Raw genomic sequence first — 15,726 nt, forward strand, 5'->3', positions numbered from 1 at the left:
GAAAAAAACAGAGTGGAGAGAACATTAATTGTACAGCTGAGCATACTGCACGACTGACTGAGAACAGAGCGGAAATAAGACTGATCAGCTGGAGGAAGCTGCAGACTCAAGGCTGGCGACCAGGTTCACAAAATGCAATTGTTGTCAATGACACTTACTTAGCAAAGAGCCAGAGAGAATTGATTGTCATTAAAAGGCAACAAGAGCATCGATTGTCCCCCAATGATGATCTGAGGATTCTGACTTAGCCATGCCAAGAACGTCTGTGCAGAGACATTTGTGATGTGACTTCCCACGTGGAAACAGGCTCCAGCGTGGCCAATCAGCGTAAAAGAAGCAGGACACCAAGGCCTGGTGAAAGGGCGGGGCCGCTCAGCTTGTGTTCACATCTACCCATCCCTGCGCTCGTCCCCAGCAAGCAGCTGTCGAGGAGGATGGGATGGCCTGGGAGGCGGAAGAGCCTGAGGGGCCTGGAGAAGGGGCTGTCTCACCCCCCTCCCACCATGGTCCTATTCGCCCAGAAGCTCTAGGAGTCCTTTGAGCTATGACATTGCTGGGTTTGGGGCTCCATGGCAGGAGAGTGGTCCCTTTACCCTGCTGGCCACAGCTGTAGCACCATATAAAGATGGAAAACACGGCCATGAGTGTGGCCTGGATAAGCCAAGCCAAAGTATCCTCTACTCACCTCTGAAACCCCAAGCAGGGTGGTGGGTGAGGCCTCACCCCAGGAGCTCTCCTAGGCGGCAGGTGATACTATATTCTCAAGTGTTCCTGAATGCATTTCCAGCTCCCCCTCCATCCTGCTTCTGGCTGTGGTTGGACAGGAGTGTGCACAGCTCTCCTGTAGAACATCTGGGCTAGGACCCGAGCGACAACTGGTGCTCCTCCATCTGTCCATCCAAGAAATGCTAATTGAGTGACCACGGTTTGCCAGATGCTGTGGCAGGCCCTGGGGAGGAAGAAATGTACAGGATGAAGGCCTGCCCTTTAGGGGAACAGGGCACAGCCTGGGAAATCAACAGCTACAAGCGAACATGGAAAGGGTTAGAATATAGGAATCTTAACTACAAGTTACTTTGGTAGCACAGAGTATGAAAGTTAAACACAGAGGGAAGACAGAGGGACCGAGATTTGCGGGATGAGAGGACATTCCAGAAACGTAGAAAGGATGGTCCGTGCAAAGGGACAGGGGGCAACGGACATCGTAGAAACTGCAACTCACCAAGCAGCTGGAACCCTTATAGGGATATGGGAGGGGGCAGGAGACCAGGCTGGGGAGTGGGAAGGGCCAAGTGTGAAGGGCTCATGTGTCAGCTAAGGAACTGGGGTGCACGGCAGGATTTTAGGCAGGGAGACGTGTCGGATGGGTGTTTGGAACGGTCACCCTGACTGTAGTGGAGGGGACAGGTAAGAGAAGGGCAGGCCTCATGTGCTGGTCCCGGGCCTGTTGCCTCCAGTTTCATCCTTTGACCTTCCTCAGCTCAGTTTGGCATTGCAGTGGGGCTGACCCCAGAGACTATGTTTCCTGCTCTCAGGTCACCTGGCTTCTCTCTCGGCTTATCCAGTGGGAAGCAGTGATGGATGACTGGAAGTTTAGGAGGAGGAAAGAGCTTTTCTCTCCAACCTTCTCTGCCCCAGGTGGTGTCTGTCAGGCAACTTCATGGCTTCAACACCTCCATGGCTCCAGTTCCCGCTGGACAGCCCTGTGCGGCTGCAGTTCCTAGTAACCCCAATTCCACCCTTGGTCCCTCTCGTCTCAAAGGTGGCGATGGCTTTCTGCCCCTGCTCATCTCTGGGTGGCCTCGCTGTCCCTTGTGCTTGGCTTCTCGGCTCCTCCAACACCCGGCAGCCAGTGCCCTCAGGCGTCTCACATCCCTGGTTGGTCTGACTGATCTAAGTGGAGAAAGGGGAAGCAATTGTACCAGTTGTCTAACAGCAAGAATCTGAAGGAGTCGTAAGAAAGGTCTGAACAGAGGTGACTACTATAGTGGGAATGGAACATGGAGACACGTGAGTGGGAGGAAGGGCTAAAATAAATTGTGGATGACTTTAGGGTCATGCAGGGGTCAGCGACTTTTTCTGTGAAAGGCCAGGTAGTAAATATTTTAGACCTTGTCTCAAATACTCTGCTGCTATTGTACAAAAGCATCCCTAGACAATATACAAAAGAATGAGTATAGCTGTGTCCCCAAAACATGATTTGCAAAAACAGATGGAGGCTGGAATTGACCCGTGGGCCATAGTTTGCTGACCCCTGAGTGGAAGAAAGGTGTGTAGGGATGTGAACAAAATAGGGAATCCAGAAAGAAGAAGTGATTTGGGTGGTTAGGCTAGGTGGCGGGGAGAAAAAGCAGGGAGGGGGGTAAAGGTGGGGGAGGAAGGCTTGTTTATAAGTCGAGAACTTCAAGTACTGTGCAGAAGAGAAAGAAACACTCAATTATTTTCTCACAGAGCTGGTAACCAGTATAAGGATGAATTCAGTGGGAATTCGTTCACCCGTGGAAGGGATGGCCATGTCCGCAGATGGCAAACAGGCTCTTATCTAACCCATCAGCTGACAGAGGTGAGGAGATGCGAGGGGAAGGGAGACAAAGGCTAGACTGACCTTCACAACCAGTATTTTTATGTCTAGAAAAGACCACCCACTGCTGAGGAGTTTGGGGAACACTAGACCAGCTGCCATTTATACTAATTACCCATTAATCACCACAGCTGGATTGTTGAAGGTGATCATAACTGAAGGTAGGAACCGGAGTTTTCATCTGCACCCTCAGCGTCTATCAGAGCTGGTACGTAGCGGTAGCTGAAAAACAAGTGTGGGTTGACCATGAGTATGAAGGACAGAATGTCTTTTAAAACTTTCTTGATCTATTTCTTTCATTTCTTCTCTATCCTTTCATGGTTTTGGATAGCCTTTCAGACTATTGGTGTTCTGGATGCTAAATATACACACCATGCTGGGTAAGGTGTCAAGCATTTAAAAATAAATAGGTGCCAGATAACCAAACTCAACTTCTGAGGGTTTTTTGTTTGTTTGTTTTTTTGGAATAAAAGAATCCCATTATTTTAAATGCATTTGACTATACTTAGAGGCTAACTACACGCTAGATATGGCAGTCTTCTAAATAGGCATGCACACAGAATGAAGAAATACCACTAAGCACTATGCTGAAACTTTCTGATTGTAAACAGTGTCTGCAAACTGTAGATTCATAGTCTCAAGGCCGCCCTTGGGCAAAATTCTTGGATGGATTATAATAAGAATGATTTATAAGCTCCTGGCATGGGGGCAGCTTGGGCTCCCTAAGATATACTAAGTGAATGAATGAAGGAAGGAATAGTTGAACGAATTGTGGTTGCTTTTTTTTATGAGGGATATGTTTCTTAAGACATCATATAATGTAGTACATGCATATATCAAGACTAATTCCCCTATAGGAATAAAGTAGGATTTACATTATTTTAAACTTTACACATTGTGAAATTTCTTTTCCATTGCCTTATTTCAAATTTGCATTTCGTATTAGCATAGAGTATGACTATTTCTTTTCCTTTCTTTTTCTTTTTTTTTTTTTTAAAATAAAAGAAGACTATGGATTTATACCTGGAGATGAAAGACGTGTTTGACAAACTTTTGATTGGATGGAGACTAGTAAGCTACACCTTCATAAAGCCAGGTGCATGTGTAACTAGTTAAATGATTGCCCTTAAAGGGTGCTGAGTGAAATGAAAGTTGACCTACGAGGGGACTGGTCTCCAGAACCATGCTGCCTGGCTTCAACTTTGTCCTAATCAATATACAAAAGACACTTTCAAATTTGTGACCAAATGATACTTGGAGGGAAAGCAACTGTTTTGGAGGATAAAATCAGGACCCTCACACCCCTACCCCACAGCTAATCTCAACTGGCCTTGAACAATGGGCTAAATCTAAGGAGGTGACATTTAATAGCGATAAATATAAAGTTCTGTACTTTGGTCCAAAATACATAACTGGAGAAGTACACAAACAGCCGGGACTTAGTTGTTTTAGTTAATAGCAATTCCAATGCGAATCAGGGGTGTCATGAGACTTCTAAAAAATGAATTTCGTTTTTGGATACGTTAATCGAAATAGAGGATCTGGAACGAAGGAAGTGATAGTTTCTCATCATCAGCCTCTACCTGGAGTTCTGATTTCAGCTCTCAGTTCTGATTACCAACTGGAACATGTCCAGAAGAGAGAAAGAACAGACAGGACTTGGAATATGTATTATAGAAAAGACTTAGGGAGGAAATTATTCTTGTTTCCAAACATGTAAATGGTTGCCATGTGAAAGATGATTTAAGATTTCATTTTTGTGTCTTTCCAGGCTAGTCCAAAATTTTCAAGTGAAAGTTTTAGGAATTGGGATTTTGTCTGAATATATAAGGACAATTAGAGTATCTGAAGATGAAAGGACCATCTGAGGTCAGGTAATGTGTTTGGTCATCTTGGCACCATTTAATGGCTCATCAGGAACATTGTAGAAAGCAGACAACAAATGTGATTCCTTCTCTTTTGAACTTTTGGAGAGTCAGTTACAGATGATTCAGACAAAGAAAAAATAAATGGCCAGTAAATACATGGGAAATAATATAACTTTGCTAATAACTACATGAAAATTCAGAGAGCAATGAAGTATTACTTTTGTCTGCTAGCAAAATTAGAGAAAAATAAATTCCAATAGTGCTAAGGGTGCAATGACATTGAGGTTTACATGAATTGCTGTTGGCACCAATGCCTTTTGGAAAGCCTGACCACAAAGAGCTGTTAACATTGACAATACTTTTATTCCATAGTCCAATAGGCTACCGAAACAAACAACAAGTTGAAAATATGCAAATGGTCACATGTCTGAAGACGTTCATTGTGGTATTACTTATTATGGAGAGAAACTGGCAGCAATTCAAACAATGGAAAGTAAGGTAACAGTTCAAGATGATAGGCTATCCGCGCAATAGAATATTATGTATTATTTAAAAAGAGTCATTTTCACTACAGCTACATAGAAAATGCATAACGTTAAGTGTGTTTGTGTGGGGGATTGCCAGCTACAAAATTGCAGATATGATTTCTGCACACAAATGGATATGACAAAAGAAGTCTAACTCTGCCACTAGCTACCTGTGTCATCTTGTGCAAATCCCTGTTCTGTGCCTCAGTTGCTCTGTCTGTAAAATAGGGTGTTCGGACTCAGTGGTCTCTAACATCCCTTCCAGTTTTATGATGAACAGAATGACCCATTTAATGAAGAAACTGTATCCCACAGGGATTAAGGAATCAGCCCGTCTTGTTTTTAGACTTTCTTCATCATACTGCGTCTTCCACATTATATGTTTTTAGAAATCAGTTTTGAAATGAAAAAAAAATAGAATTCTTTGACCCCTCCCAAATAAATTGCTGTATTTTGAAGGAGATTTAGCTACAGGCTCCATAGCACTGTTACGGATTCACATAAAAGTTCTCAAGTCATTAGGGTATGACTGTATGAGTGCCCAGGAATGATTTCAAATCAAGATGCTACTGCTAGGACCATTATTTGGGTAATACTCAGGGCCAAACGTAGTGTGGCTGCCATAAAAAGAACCCATATCCAACATTTTCTGTAAATAAATTCTCAAGGTGACTAGAGAGGAAACAACAGAGTATCAGAATATCTGAATGAACTCTGTCAAAATGATAACACCTCCAAAATGCTTATCTGACCTCCAGGGGACACTGACTATCTCACAGAAGGGAATAAAAATCTGGTAGTAGCTTATGTGCAGTGAAGACCCTAATGGAGCACCTCTGGGCTACAATACAGTTTAAGTGGGAAAGGAGACAAGTGAAATAGAATTGAAATAACACTGCCTAACAAGAGAAAAAACTGCCATCAAAGGCAGAGTCATTATATTCAGTATTGCACATGATTTTTGTTAATGAGCCACAGGCTAGCTTCATGAGGCAGTTCACTTTTTTAACGCAAGCAGCATTCATTTAGCACCAACTCTTTCCTAGTAACCACTGGGCGACAGTGACAAGGGTCCAACAACTTTTTAGACCAGAGTTGGAATTCCTGTGATCCACAGGGGAGCCCAGCCTTGGGCTGTGCACTTGTGTATTTGCAGAAAGGTGTGTGGTTACCCATGGAAAGGAAAGCGTGCACGAGGATGGCTACAGTACGTGTAGCTGAGATCCTAAAAGCAGGACTGACAAACACGCACATCCTAGTACAGGGAAGAAACAGAACCGACTTTCCTGCTCTGCATTTGCACATGGAGACGCAGCGCACACAATACTCCGTGGCATTGTTCTTCAATTGATGCAACTCAGTAATTTTTATTGCAACTGGAAGACAATACATCACAGAAACTTTATGGTAGGTCTGGGGGAAAGTGTTATTTACAATAAATGATGAAATAGTTTGTCTTTGGCAATATGATTACATACGAAGGATGCGAAATGCAGGTATGGACACCTCCAAAGCAACACTATCAGGTCCCTACAGGTCGGCCGATTGCCCCGCCTCCACATGGCTCCCTCAGGTAACATAAACACAACTGAACATAACTTTCTTTCTCCTTTATGGTTCTCCCTTTCTATTCATGATATTGGCAGTTTCATACAGAAAAAACAGGAAAAAAAATTGGCTTTTGAAAAATTATTACTTTAGTAAATTAATTTGGCCATGTAGGTCTATTGGCCAGCAAAGGTCACATGACCCTACGCAGTGACAGTAAACCTCTTGGTCTTCTGATTGCTTTATCACTGTTATAGATTTTATTTTTCTGTAAAACAAAAACAAAACTCAGAAATGTTACAGAATCAGAGTATAAAAAAAATGTACAAGTGTATAATGCTTCCCAGACACACACAGATACTTTTTTTCCTCCACATTTTCACCATGGCAGAAGTAGTGAGTGTGAATGACACAGCATGAAACTGGTTACTGAATCAGCTATGAGCTCCGATGGCCTCAACATACATACTCAGGAAAAGCTTAATGTTTAAATAACTGTAACTGTGCTACGTTTCATCTAAAAAAAAGGGGGGGAGGTAAGGTGAGGAACTCAGGCCACAGTAATGAAAGGATGAAATACGATTTCTAGGTTTGATAGGTTCACCATATCGAAGACTTTGAGAATCCAATATGGAATATTAATTATTTGCAAAAGATAGGGAAGGCTGTTCTCAACTTTTGCAAATGAAAATACAGTGGAAAACACTGTCGTATATACTCCAAATAAATAGTCTTGATTTCAACGCTAACAAAACAAAAAAGGAAGGGTACTTGTGAGCGTATCACAGTAAGTCAGAAGTGAGCTTTCACCTAGGTCTCATTTCAAAAGTATGACAGACAGCAGGATACAGCACCATAGACACATCGGTTTCAGCCGTTAAAAGGTGGATTGTTTTAAAAATCGTATTTTCCTTCCTTAGTTTTTGGTCAGTGAAGCTAATGGCAAGGTCACACGCATTATTCATGATAAAGCAACCGAGCTGACAAGTCTGTGCTTAATTCAAGAATGACCAATAGGAGAGAGAAAACAAGGAGTTAACCACCATCGCAGGTACTCTCTCGAAGGAAGAGGGGTGAACAGATGAATTCACAACGGTAGGCGGGTCTATATAGAACACTGAATGCCATGTGTAAATTCTTGTGAAACTCCAGAAACAGGAACACCATACAATGTATATATACTTTGATTTACACATTCCGTTACAAAGAAGAGGAAGAAAAGAAAAAAAAAAAAGACACCATTACAACTTTGTAACTGTGTTAACTGCAATAGAAACCAAAGTCCCAGTTTGGCAGGTAACTAAAAGAGGGTTATCCACTTAGGTTATATAGCAAAAGTGTTGATGTATATTATATATAGTAGTATAAATAATAAAAAAGTATTATTTAAATTAGATCACAGTGCTGCATTATGTGCATAACAGTGTTTGATATAGTATTGAGGGCCGGGACCTACGACACTAAGGATTTAACTGTCAACACTGGTTAAGTCACAATTAGGAGGGGACACAGAGTTCAAATGTATTCTTTTGGTGGCAAAAATCCTGAAGATGAAAGAAAAATACTTCTCTACAGAAACATAAAAATAAATTGCAACATCTGGGCAGCTGTGATCCACCGGAAAGAAAGGACTCCCAACCTGAATCAAGTTTAAAGGGAAAGAGAAGTCACATTGAATTGAATCCAGTCCCATATGGAAAACCCTCCCACGTAGGTCACTTGTATGTAGTTCTGATTCCTTCTCCGAGAGCCCTTCAATGAGAGGCTAAGGGCCCACACTCGTGTGTGGGATACGGCACTTGGCATTGAGCAGTCCTGCTATGTCCCAGGACTGAGCTGGGCACAAAAGCCATCCGGGTGGTTTTCACTCTATAGAGCCCACAGGCGGAACGTAATCCTCAGGCAGAAACACCCTTCAGCGCAATGGCCTCTTCCAGAACCTGCCTCCCCACCCCACCATGGTAATAAACGCCATGCCCAGCAAGCGCCAGACAAACTGAATGCCTCTACAAGATAAATCAGTTCTTGGAAAAGGCCTCCGACACATTCCTTCTTAAAAACTCAGTCCCAAAGACTGAAACTTGCCACAGCTGTCTTGGCCACGGCTGTCTCCAACCACCCTCTGAACGTGGGTTGGGTTCATTTTCGTTTCAGACAGCTTTACCAAAGAACTCTTGAAAGTATACTGATTAGAGAGGAGGAGGGTGAAGTAGGAACTTATGGTTATTATTATAAGGCTGGGAAAAAAAATCTATGATGCAAACAAACCCTTTCCACGAAGTACTAGATGAAGATAAAAAGACAAACTGTAGTAGCATAAAAATAACTGTCTACGTGTATATCATTTAAGAAAAAAGAGCCACAGTCTCTTTCTCTTAAATGTGTCCAAGGGCCAACAGCAAATAACTGTGGATGTCATGGTGCTGAAGTGTTCACGGCTGTTTTCCAAAGCATCTTTAAATATTGCTATAGTTTCCCGTTTCCCCCTCCCCCCTGCCCCATGTGAATATGAGATACTGGAATGACACAGGAAACGCCACTTCTCCCAGCAGGACAAATGAAAGCAAACCCACCACACCCCTAGACTGGTGCTCGGGCGATCTGTCAGACTCATGAATACATATGCTAGTTTGGAAGCTAAAAGAACACCTGACATTTGGGAAGGAATTCCAAGACTAAAGTGAAATTACACTGGAGTAAAATATTCTTTCACAAATAGGTTTGTGCTTAAATTCTCTACTGCTCTTGGAGGAGGGGGTGAGAGAGGGTGCCTCTTGCCCCTTGGCTTGGTGAGGACACGGACGACCTCATTCTGCAATGAATTCACTACAAACGGCCACATACACGTCGATACTTTTTTCCCCCCTCAACAATCAAAATACAAAGTTAAACACAATTGAGCCATTGTTTTGGTTATGCATAATGTGTATGCCTCCAAAAACAGAAGAAAAATAGAAAAAAGTACCCTCACTAAAGTTTCCCCCGGAAATCTCCCAGCAGCTCCTATGAAGGGACTGAGGGAAGACTCAGGAAAATAACACTTAGAAAGCTGCCCGATGAGGTATTTATGCAAGAAGAGTGGTTCCGGAGTTAAGAACACACTTTTATAAGATAGTTATCTATTTCTCAAAGAGATCAGAAAAGTAAATCACACACATTGCATTTTATTATTTTCTAAAAGAGGTCTTTGCTCCTTTAGAAAAATGAAATGAGGGGAGACAGCCCACTGTGGGGGTTTTAACTGGAAGAAGTCCCCTGCCAGAAAAAGTCCTGAATGTGTACTCTGCCTTTCAGGAGGGAAGTCTGAATTTTATCTTGGGGTGGGGGTCTCCTGGGCTTGGTCAGGGGACAAAGTGTTGCTAAGGTTCCACAGCTGTGGATGGCTTTTGCGGTGTCAGATGTGAGATGCAGGGAACAGAGTGCTTCAAAAATACATCCTTATTCCCATCTGTACCCCGAACAAATATGCTGGAAGAGCTCAGGTTCAGGTAACAAATGTGACCTGTTGTATAGGTGTCGATTGTTTTCAGGGTGTCTCATCAGCAACCCAGAGGAAGATAAGCACGGGGCATGCACCAGTTCATTTCCACGGTCCTGGCTGGTGGAGGTTCTGACAGTGCCTGGTGCTGGCAGATGGGCTGGCTCCACATTGGCCCACATTCCCCCTTTAAAAGACTGAGAACACCCCAATTCCCTCCCTTTCCCTCACCATCATATCCTGAGCCATGGTAGTGGGTGTTTTTGTTTAAGTTTCCCTCCATTTGGGTGGAAGATCATATTCTTCTACAGATTTCTCTTTTGATCTCCCCAAATAATTTCTTTTAGGCAAAGATAATAGGAATTTCTGGTCTGCATGACATCGTCCTGTTGTCTAAATTCAGCTCTCACAATCAAGGTGGGCTTAATTCCAGGTTGGTTCGTGTGCTGAGGTGGTAGAGACGGCTGGCCCCTCCTTCCCACCGTGAGATGGCATCACAGGAAAACTGTGGGGGCTGGTCCTTCCAAGACCTGTGTCACTTCCTCCTTCACATGTACCCTAACTCACACCCTCGTCCAATAAGGCCCATTAGTGTGTTTCCCCTTCTCCTGGCGAATTTGCATAATTATTCACTGCCTTTTTCCTAGAACCAAATCTCAGTCATGGTTTTCTCAAGTCAGCGTCCCGTAATTCTCTTGATTCTATCATACACACTCACTACTAAGTTTGCCCTCAAATTATTGCGTCATGATAAACATGTACAGACAGAGAAAGGACACACTTTTCAACAGAGAATCAGAGGGGGTCGGGGCTGAAGTGCAGACAAGGCAGTACGGAGCTCCACCACCCAGGCCCTATCGGAACATGAATATTTTTATATTGCAGAGTAAGTTCCCCAACAGTCAGAATTTGTCCCTGAAGAAGGTTAAACCTTAAACACCTGCTTCAAAAATGAAAACAAAATAATTGGGAAAAAAAACAAAACAAACAAAAAAATTAAAGGAAAAAAAAGAAAAAAGAAGAAAACCAAAAGAACCTCTAAGCCTAAGGGCTTAAAAATTAGAGGCATAGCCTTTTCTCTATTTTCTATATTTATATGAAAATAATTCATGCTTCATGCTAAATACATTATTTACCTTACAAGAACTTTGTTATTTTTGAATTAAAAAAAGTTTGTGTTTTTGTGATTTTTTTTTTTTTTTTGAAGGAATCCATGCATTGTGGATCAGAAATTTTTGCTGGCTACACTGGCTGAATGTGGAAATCACTGATTTTTGCAAAGATGAATCCTGACTGACATTACTTGCAAACTCCCATTTTGAGGGCAGTATGGGAGTTTTTTTTTTTCTTTTTTTGTCCATCAATGTGCCTTTCATCTTTTTCAAATACACCATAATACTAATGGCAGGTTCTGTAGCTTTTTGTTTGTTTTCATTTAGATCAAATAGTTTTGACAGACAGAAAAAGATATATGCCATTATTTCCTTCCTTAACAGCTACTGTAATTTCTTGGACTTGATTTTCAGTTGGGCAGTTAAGAAGACATAGCTTGTTTTCTGCATGTTTACTTCTCTCTCTCTCTCTCTCTCTCTCTCTCGTTCTCTCGTGTGCAGGGCCAACCTACAGGCTTATGGCTTGTGAAGCATTCTCTTAATTTAATATAGAACAGAATTCAATGATTAGGAATATTACTAAAAACTGAGCCCATTTCTTCTCATTAGTTCTTGACACCTGGTGTATATACACCGTCTAATGTCCACCTCATAAGATGTTAGGTAGCTTCACGATTAAGAAGCACAGAGGTGACCGACCCCCTCCTGCACTCTGCGTGGCAACGTCAAGGGTTTTCCTGGCACAATTTGTTGACTGGTGCCATAAGCCTGGGACTGCTTCTAGGGGAATGGATGGCTCTTCCTTTCCCCCAATTGCGAGTGAACCCAACTGGGTGGACATCCTGACCTTTTAACCTAAGGGTTGGGCCTGATGGATGATTCCTTTGCACACGTGCCTTCTAGGTGCTGCATATGGGTATTCCCGTGGCATTATCCTTGACATCCCTGTGGATTCAGCCACGTGTTTCTGACAAGCTGGAGGAAACAATGGTCATTTTGGCTTTTTCGGTTTTGTCTTCAGATAATGAAAAGCTTTTGTAAAACAGCTGAGTGTCAATATGAGTTCTATGGCTTCAATCTCCTTTAAAAATAAAATTCTTAAGGGTCCAAAACAAAGAAAGGGGACAAATTAAAAAAAAAAAAGAAAAAGAAAGAAAAGAAAACCAAACCAAAAAAAAAAAAAAAAAAAAATAATAATAAATTGCTGATATTGCCACAAATCATTAGAAATCTCCTGACATGCTGAAACCAAATGGCCGTAAGTTCAAAACAAATCAGTGACTTGTTTTTAATTTTTTGTGGTTTCCTTTTGCTCTTTCTGCCCCTTTGCCGTCCGATTGGTGATGTTATTCAAACAGGACCGAATCCCCGCCAAGTGCAGGAGCGACCCGGCCGCCTCTTTCATCTCCTCATCATCGCTCTCGGGGGGCTTTTCCGTGCGTCTCTTTTTGAGGGGCAGCGTGTCGCTGGGGACCTTCCTTGCCTTGGCGAAGTGCTGGCGCTTCTTGTGCTGGGCCGCGTAGCCGCTGTCCCCCAGGGTGTCCTTGGCCTCCTTCGGGCTGTGTTTCCTGTCGTCCTCCTCCGTTTCGCTGTGGCTCTCGTGGCTCTGGAAGCTGCCCTCGCTGCCCTCCTGGCTCCCCTTGGTGGCAAACTCGTAGTGGTCGTCGGCCGAGGAGGAGGAGACCGAGTCGCTGGCGGGCGAGGCGCTCCTGGCGTTGGAGGCCTTGGCACTGCTGTAGTTGTGATCCTCTTTGGGATCCCCGCTGACCACCGGGGAGCCGCAGGACGGCTCGCTCTCAGTCCGCATCCGGCAGCCGGGGAGGCCGTTCCTGTGGGACAGGGCAGTGGGGAGGGATGGGAGACAGAGAGAGGACACGGGTTAAAGCCCTCTGATGAGACGCCTGGCAGCCCCCCTGGATCACAGCCCACCACCGCCTGACGTGCAATCTAGCAATTTGCCAACCAGGGGGGGCAGCAGGTGGCGCTGCTTTGAAGACTGGGTCCTAAATCCCGCCACCTCCGTCTTTCCTGCTTATCTCCCATCATTGGCATTTTCACTCAGTTTGGGCGGCTGAGACGTCAAAACAACACTCTTCTGAAGTGACAGCGGTGGAAACGCAGTCTCTTATATTAAACCATAAAAATCAAGCTGTGCTGGGTTTCGCATACCCGCCAACGCCGAGGAGTAGACACCGCCAGGCGACGTTGGCTGGGTACTTCAGAGAAAAAAGCCCACTCCCTTATAAAGCTGCTACATTTAGGAGCCTTTTGTCAGAAGACTGAATCTGGTGTTGAGCAAAAGAGATACCTGCTATGTGATGACAGCTATTCACTCACGCACTTCCTTCCTCGTTCATTCATTCTACAAATATTCACTGAACACCTGATATGAATGCAGGGCCTTAGGGAGGGTCCTGGGGGAGGCGTCTGAGGTGGAATCACATACAGACACTGTCAGGATGATGCTTTACAGTCAGAGAAGCAAGTCCTAGTTAGATCACAGATGAGGGATCCATAAGCTACCATCAACTAAACTCACCACCTGCCAGGGGCCATGCAGAGTCTGCAGAGTTAGCGTTTAGCTCTAAAAACTGGATGTTAGCATCCTTATTTCATAGATGCCAGAAGAAGGAGCTGGAAAAGTTTTGTGATTTACAGACAGCTAATGAGTAGCAGGGCTGGGACTGAAACCAAAGTCTGACTCTCAAGCTTGAGCTCCTCGCTACATCAGACCAACTCTCACTCCTTTCCAATTTCCCTATAACTGGGTCCCGCTATACATTCTCAGTAGGGTCCGAGCGCATTCATCATACCTCTGATTATTTTATCATCTCTTTACCTCTGAGCAATGAACTGACTTCCTTTTTGCTTCCTTATCAGCGAAGTGGGAATAGTAATTTCACCCACTTCACGGGGTCAAGGATGTGAGTCAATGCCTGCAGGTGTGTGGACCAGGGCCTGGCATAAGACTGAGGACTGTGATGCTTATTCCTGGTCAGGCCACATCTTGGGGTGGGCACTGATTCTGTCCTGATGGCTGCTGTAATTCTGATGGTGCCTGGCACACAGCAGGCGTTCAGAAGGAGCTGTGATCAGAGAGATGAATATTCCCAGGAGGGAAGGGCTACTTATAGCTGGAGGGGGGAGGGGAGGGTCCAAGAAAAAGGTCTGTGGAAGACATGGCTTCTGAAGTGAGGGTTGAAAGTATGGGGCAGGAGAGAGATGAGATGTTTTATTGCACTGATATGTCCCCAATGACTAGCACTGTGCCAGGCAGAGTGGACATACGCTAGATATACTGAAGTGTAGGAGCTGATGGAATTGTGCGGCAGAGAGCAGGAAGTTTGGGAAGATGACTGTGGATACTGCCTAAGGATACAGCAGTGGGAAGGCTATGGGGTCGAGCCACCAATGAGACAGAAAGTCGTGAGCCCTTCCCCTTTCCCTCCTGCCACCCTGTGAACCTCAAGGCTCAGCGAGACCCTGGTGGCAGCCCAGACAGCAAGCAGGGGGGGAGGAGAGTCCCTGGTGTAAATAGTGTGGCAGGGAGCGAGGCCAAAGGGTCTCCCTCCTCCCTGTGTTCCAGGGACTAGGGTGCTCTGCTAAACTTAAGCTGGTGGTGATATTTCCCAGCGCAGCGACGGGCACCAGCAAAATACATGAGGGTTAGTATCAAAACTCAACCTTTGCTAGAGGTCTCAAGACCATCATGATAAACCTCAACAATTACCATGTGTGCGTTTAAACAGTGAAGTCCTTGCAGGCTCCAAAGGGCCCCAGACTGTCCCACGCACTGTGATCCCAGATCTGTGCCATGGCCTCCCAGTCCTTATAGAAAGAGCTTGGCTTGCAAGACAGGCTTTTGTTCACATCCCAGCATTATTTTTTAGTGCCCTTTAGCAGGCGCCCCTCTACCTCACAGGGCAGGGTGGCAAAATGAAAGTTCCAAGCACAGAGGATGGTTCTTTGTGGTGCGTGAGAATTCTGACTTGGTCTCTCTTGCTGTCAGATTGTTCACTGCTGTGACATGCTTACCCTGAGTGTCTTGTTTTCTTTCTATTCTGGCTCAGGAGACTTATGGGAATGCAGCATAAAGTAAGAGTAAAGAGGTTCTAAGAAATTCTTCATGCGCTTGCCTGTAAAGACAGCCTCTGAGCTTTGGGGAATGGCTTCTGCGATATCTACTTTCTGCAGACTTCCTGTTTCTTGGCTCTGTCTTAGGTACATAGAAGTGGCTAGGAAAAGATTCCTTTAAGGTGTTACCCAATATGAAACTTGGTTAATGTAATTAATTGTACAGGTAGCTATTAATAATCATTAAGGCAAATGAAAATGAAAGTCTCGTATAATGGTTCTCTTGATCTTTGCTGTTTCAGGTAACCACGGCAAAATCCAAAAATTAATTCAGTAATGAGCCTCCTGAACTAGCATGAAACAGTTTCAGAGTGAACCCAACTACATTTGGATGAGTACACTGGGCTGTGTGCTAGGCTTCCAGAAAAATCAATTCAGTTCTGAATCCTTACTTTTTAATAACATGGGGCTTATGACTCACTTTAGTACCCCAGTTACAGCAGAATATGATACCTCCCTGGACATATATGGCAAGGGA

The 15,726-nt window shown here is 44.1% G+C and overlaps 1 protein-coding gene across 11 annotated transcripts in view; it reads right to left on the reverse strand.

The window, feature by feature from the left end:
- Positions 1 to 6,323: 6,323 nt before the first annotated feature.
- FOXN3 (forkhead box N3) overlaps positions 6,324 to 15,726 on the reverse strand; it is a 373,286-nt gene continuing 363,883 nt past the window's right edge. For all 11 annotated transcript variants that reach the window (XM_019744763.3, XM_019744745.3, XM_074327057.2 and 8 more), the window contains one exon: positions 6,324 to 12,943. In XM_019744763.3, the coding sequence (XP_019600322.3) occupies positions 12,403 to 12,943 (541 nt within the window). In that variant the 3' untranslated portion in view covers positions 6,324 to 12,402. The remainder of the gene's footprint in view (positions 12,944 to 15,726) is intronic.

Source organism: Rhinolophus sinicus, chromosome 3, assembly GCF_057876585.1.
Source record: "Rhinolophus sinicus isolate RSI-liver-muscle chromosome 3, RSI-T2T, whole genome shotgun sequence".
NCBI lineage: Eukaryota > Metazoa > Chordata > Mammalia > Chiroptera > Rhinolophidae > Rhinolophus > Rhinolophus sinicus.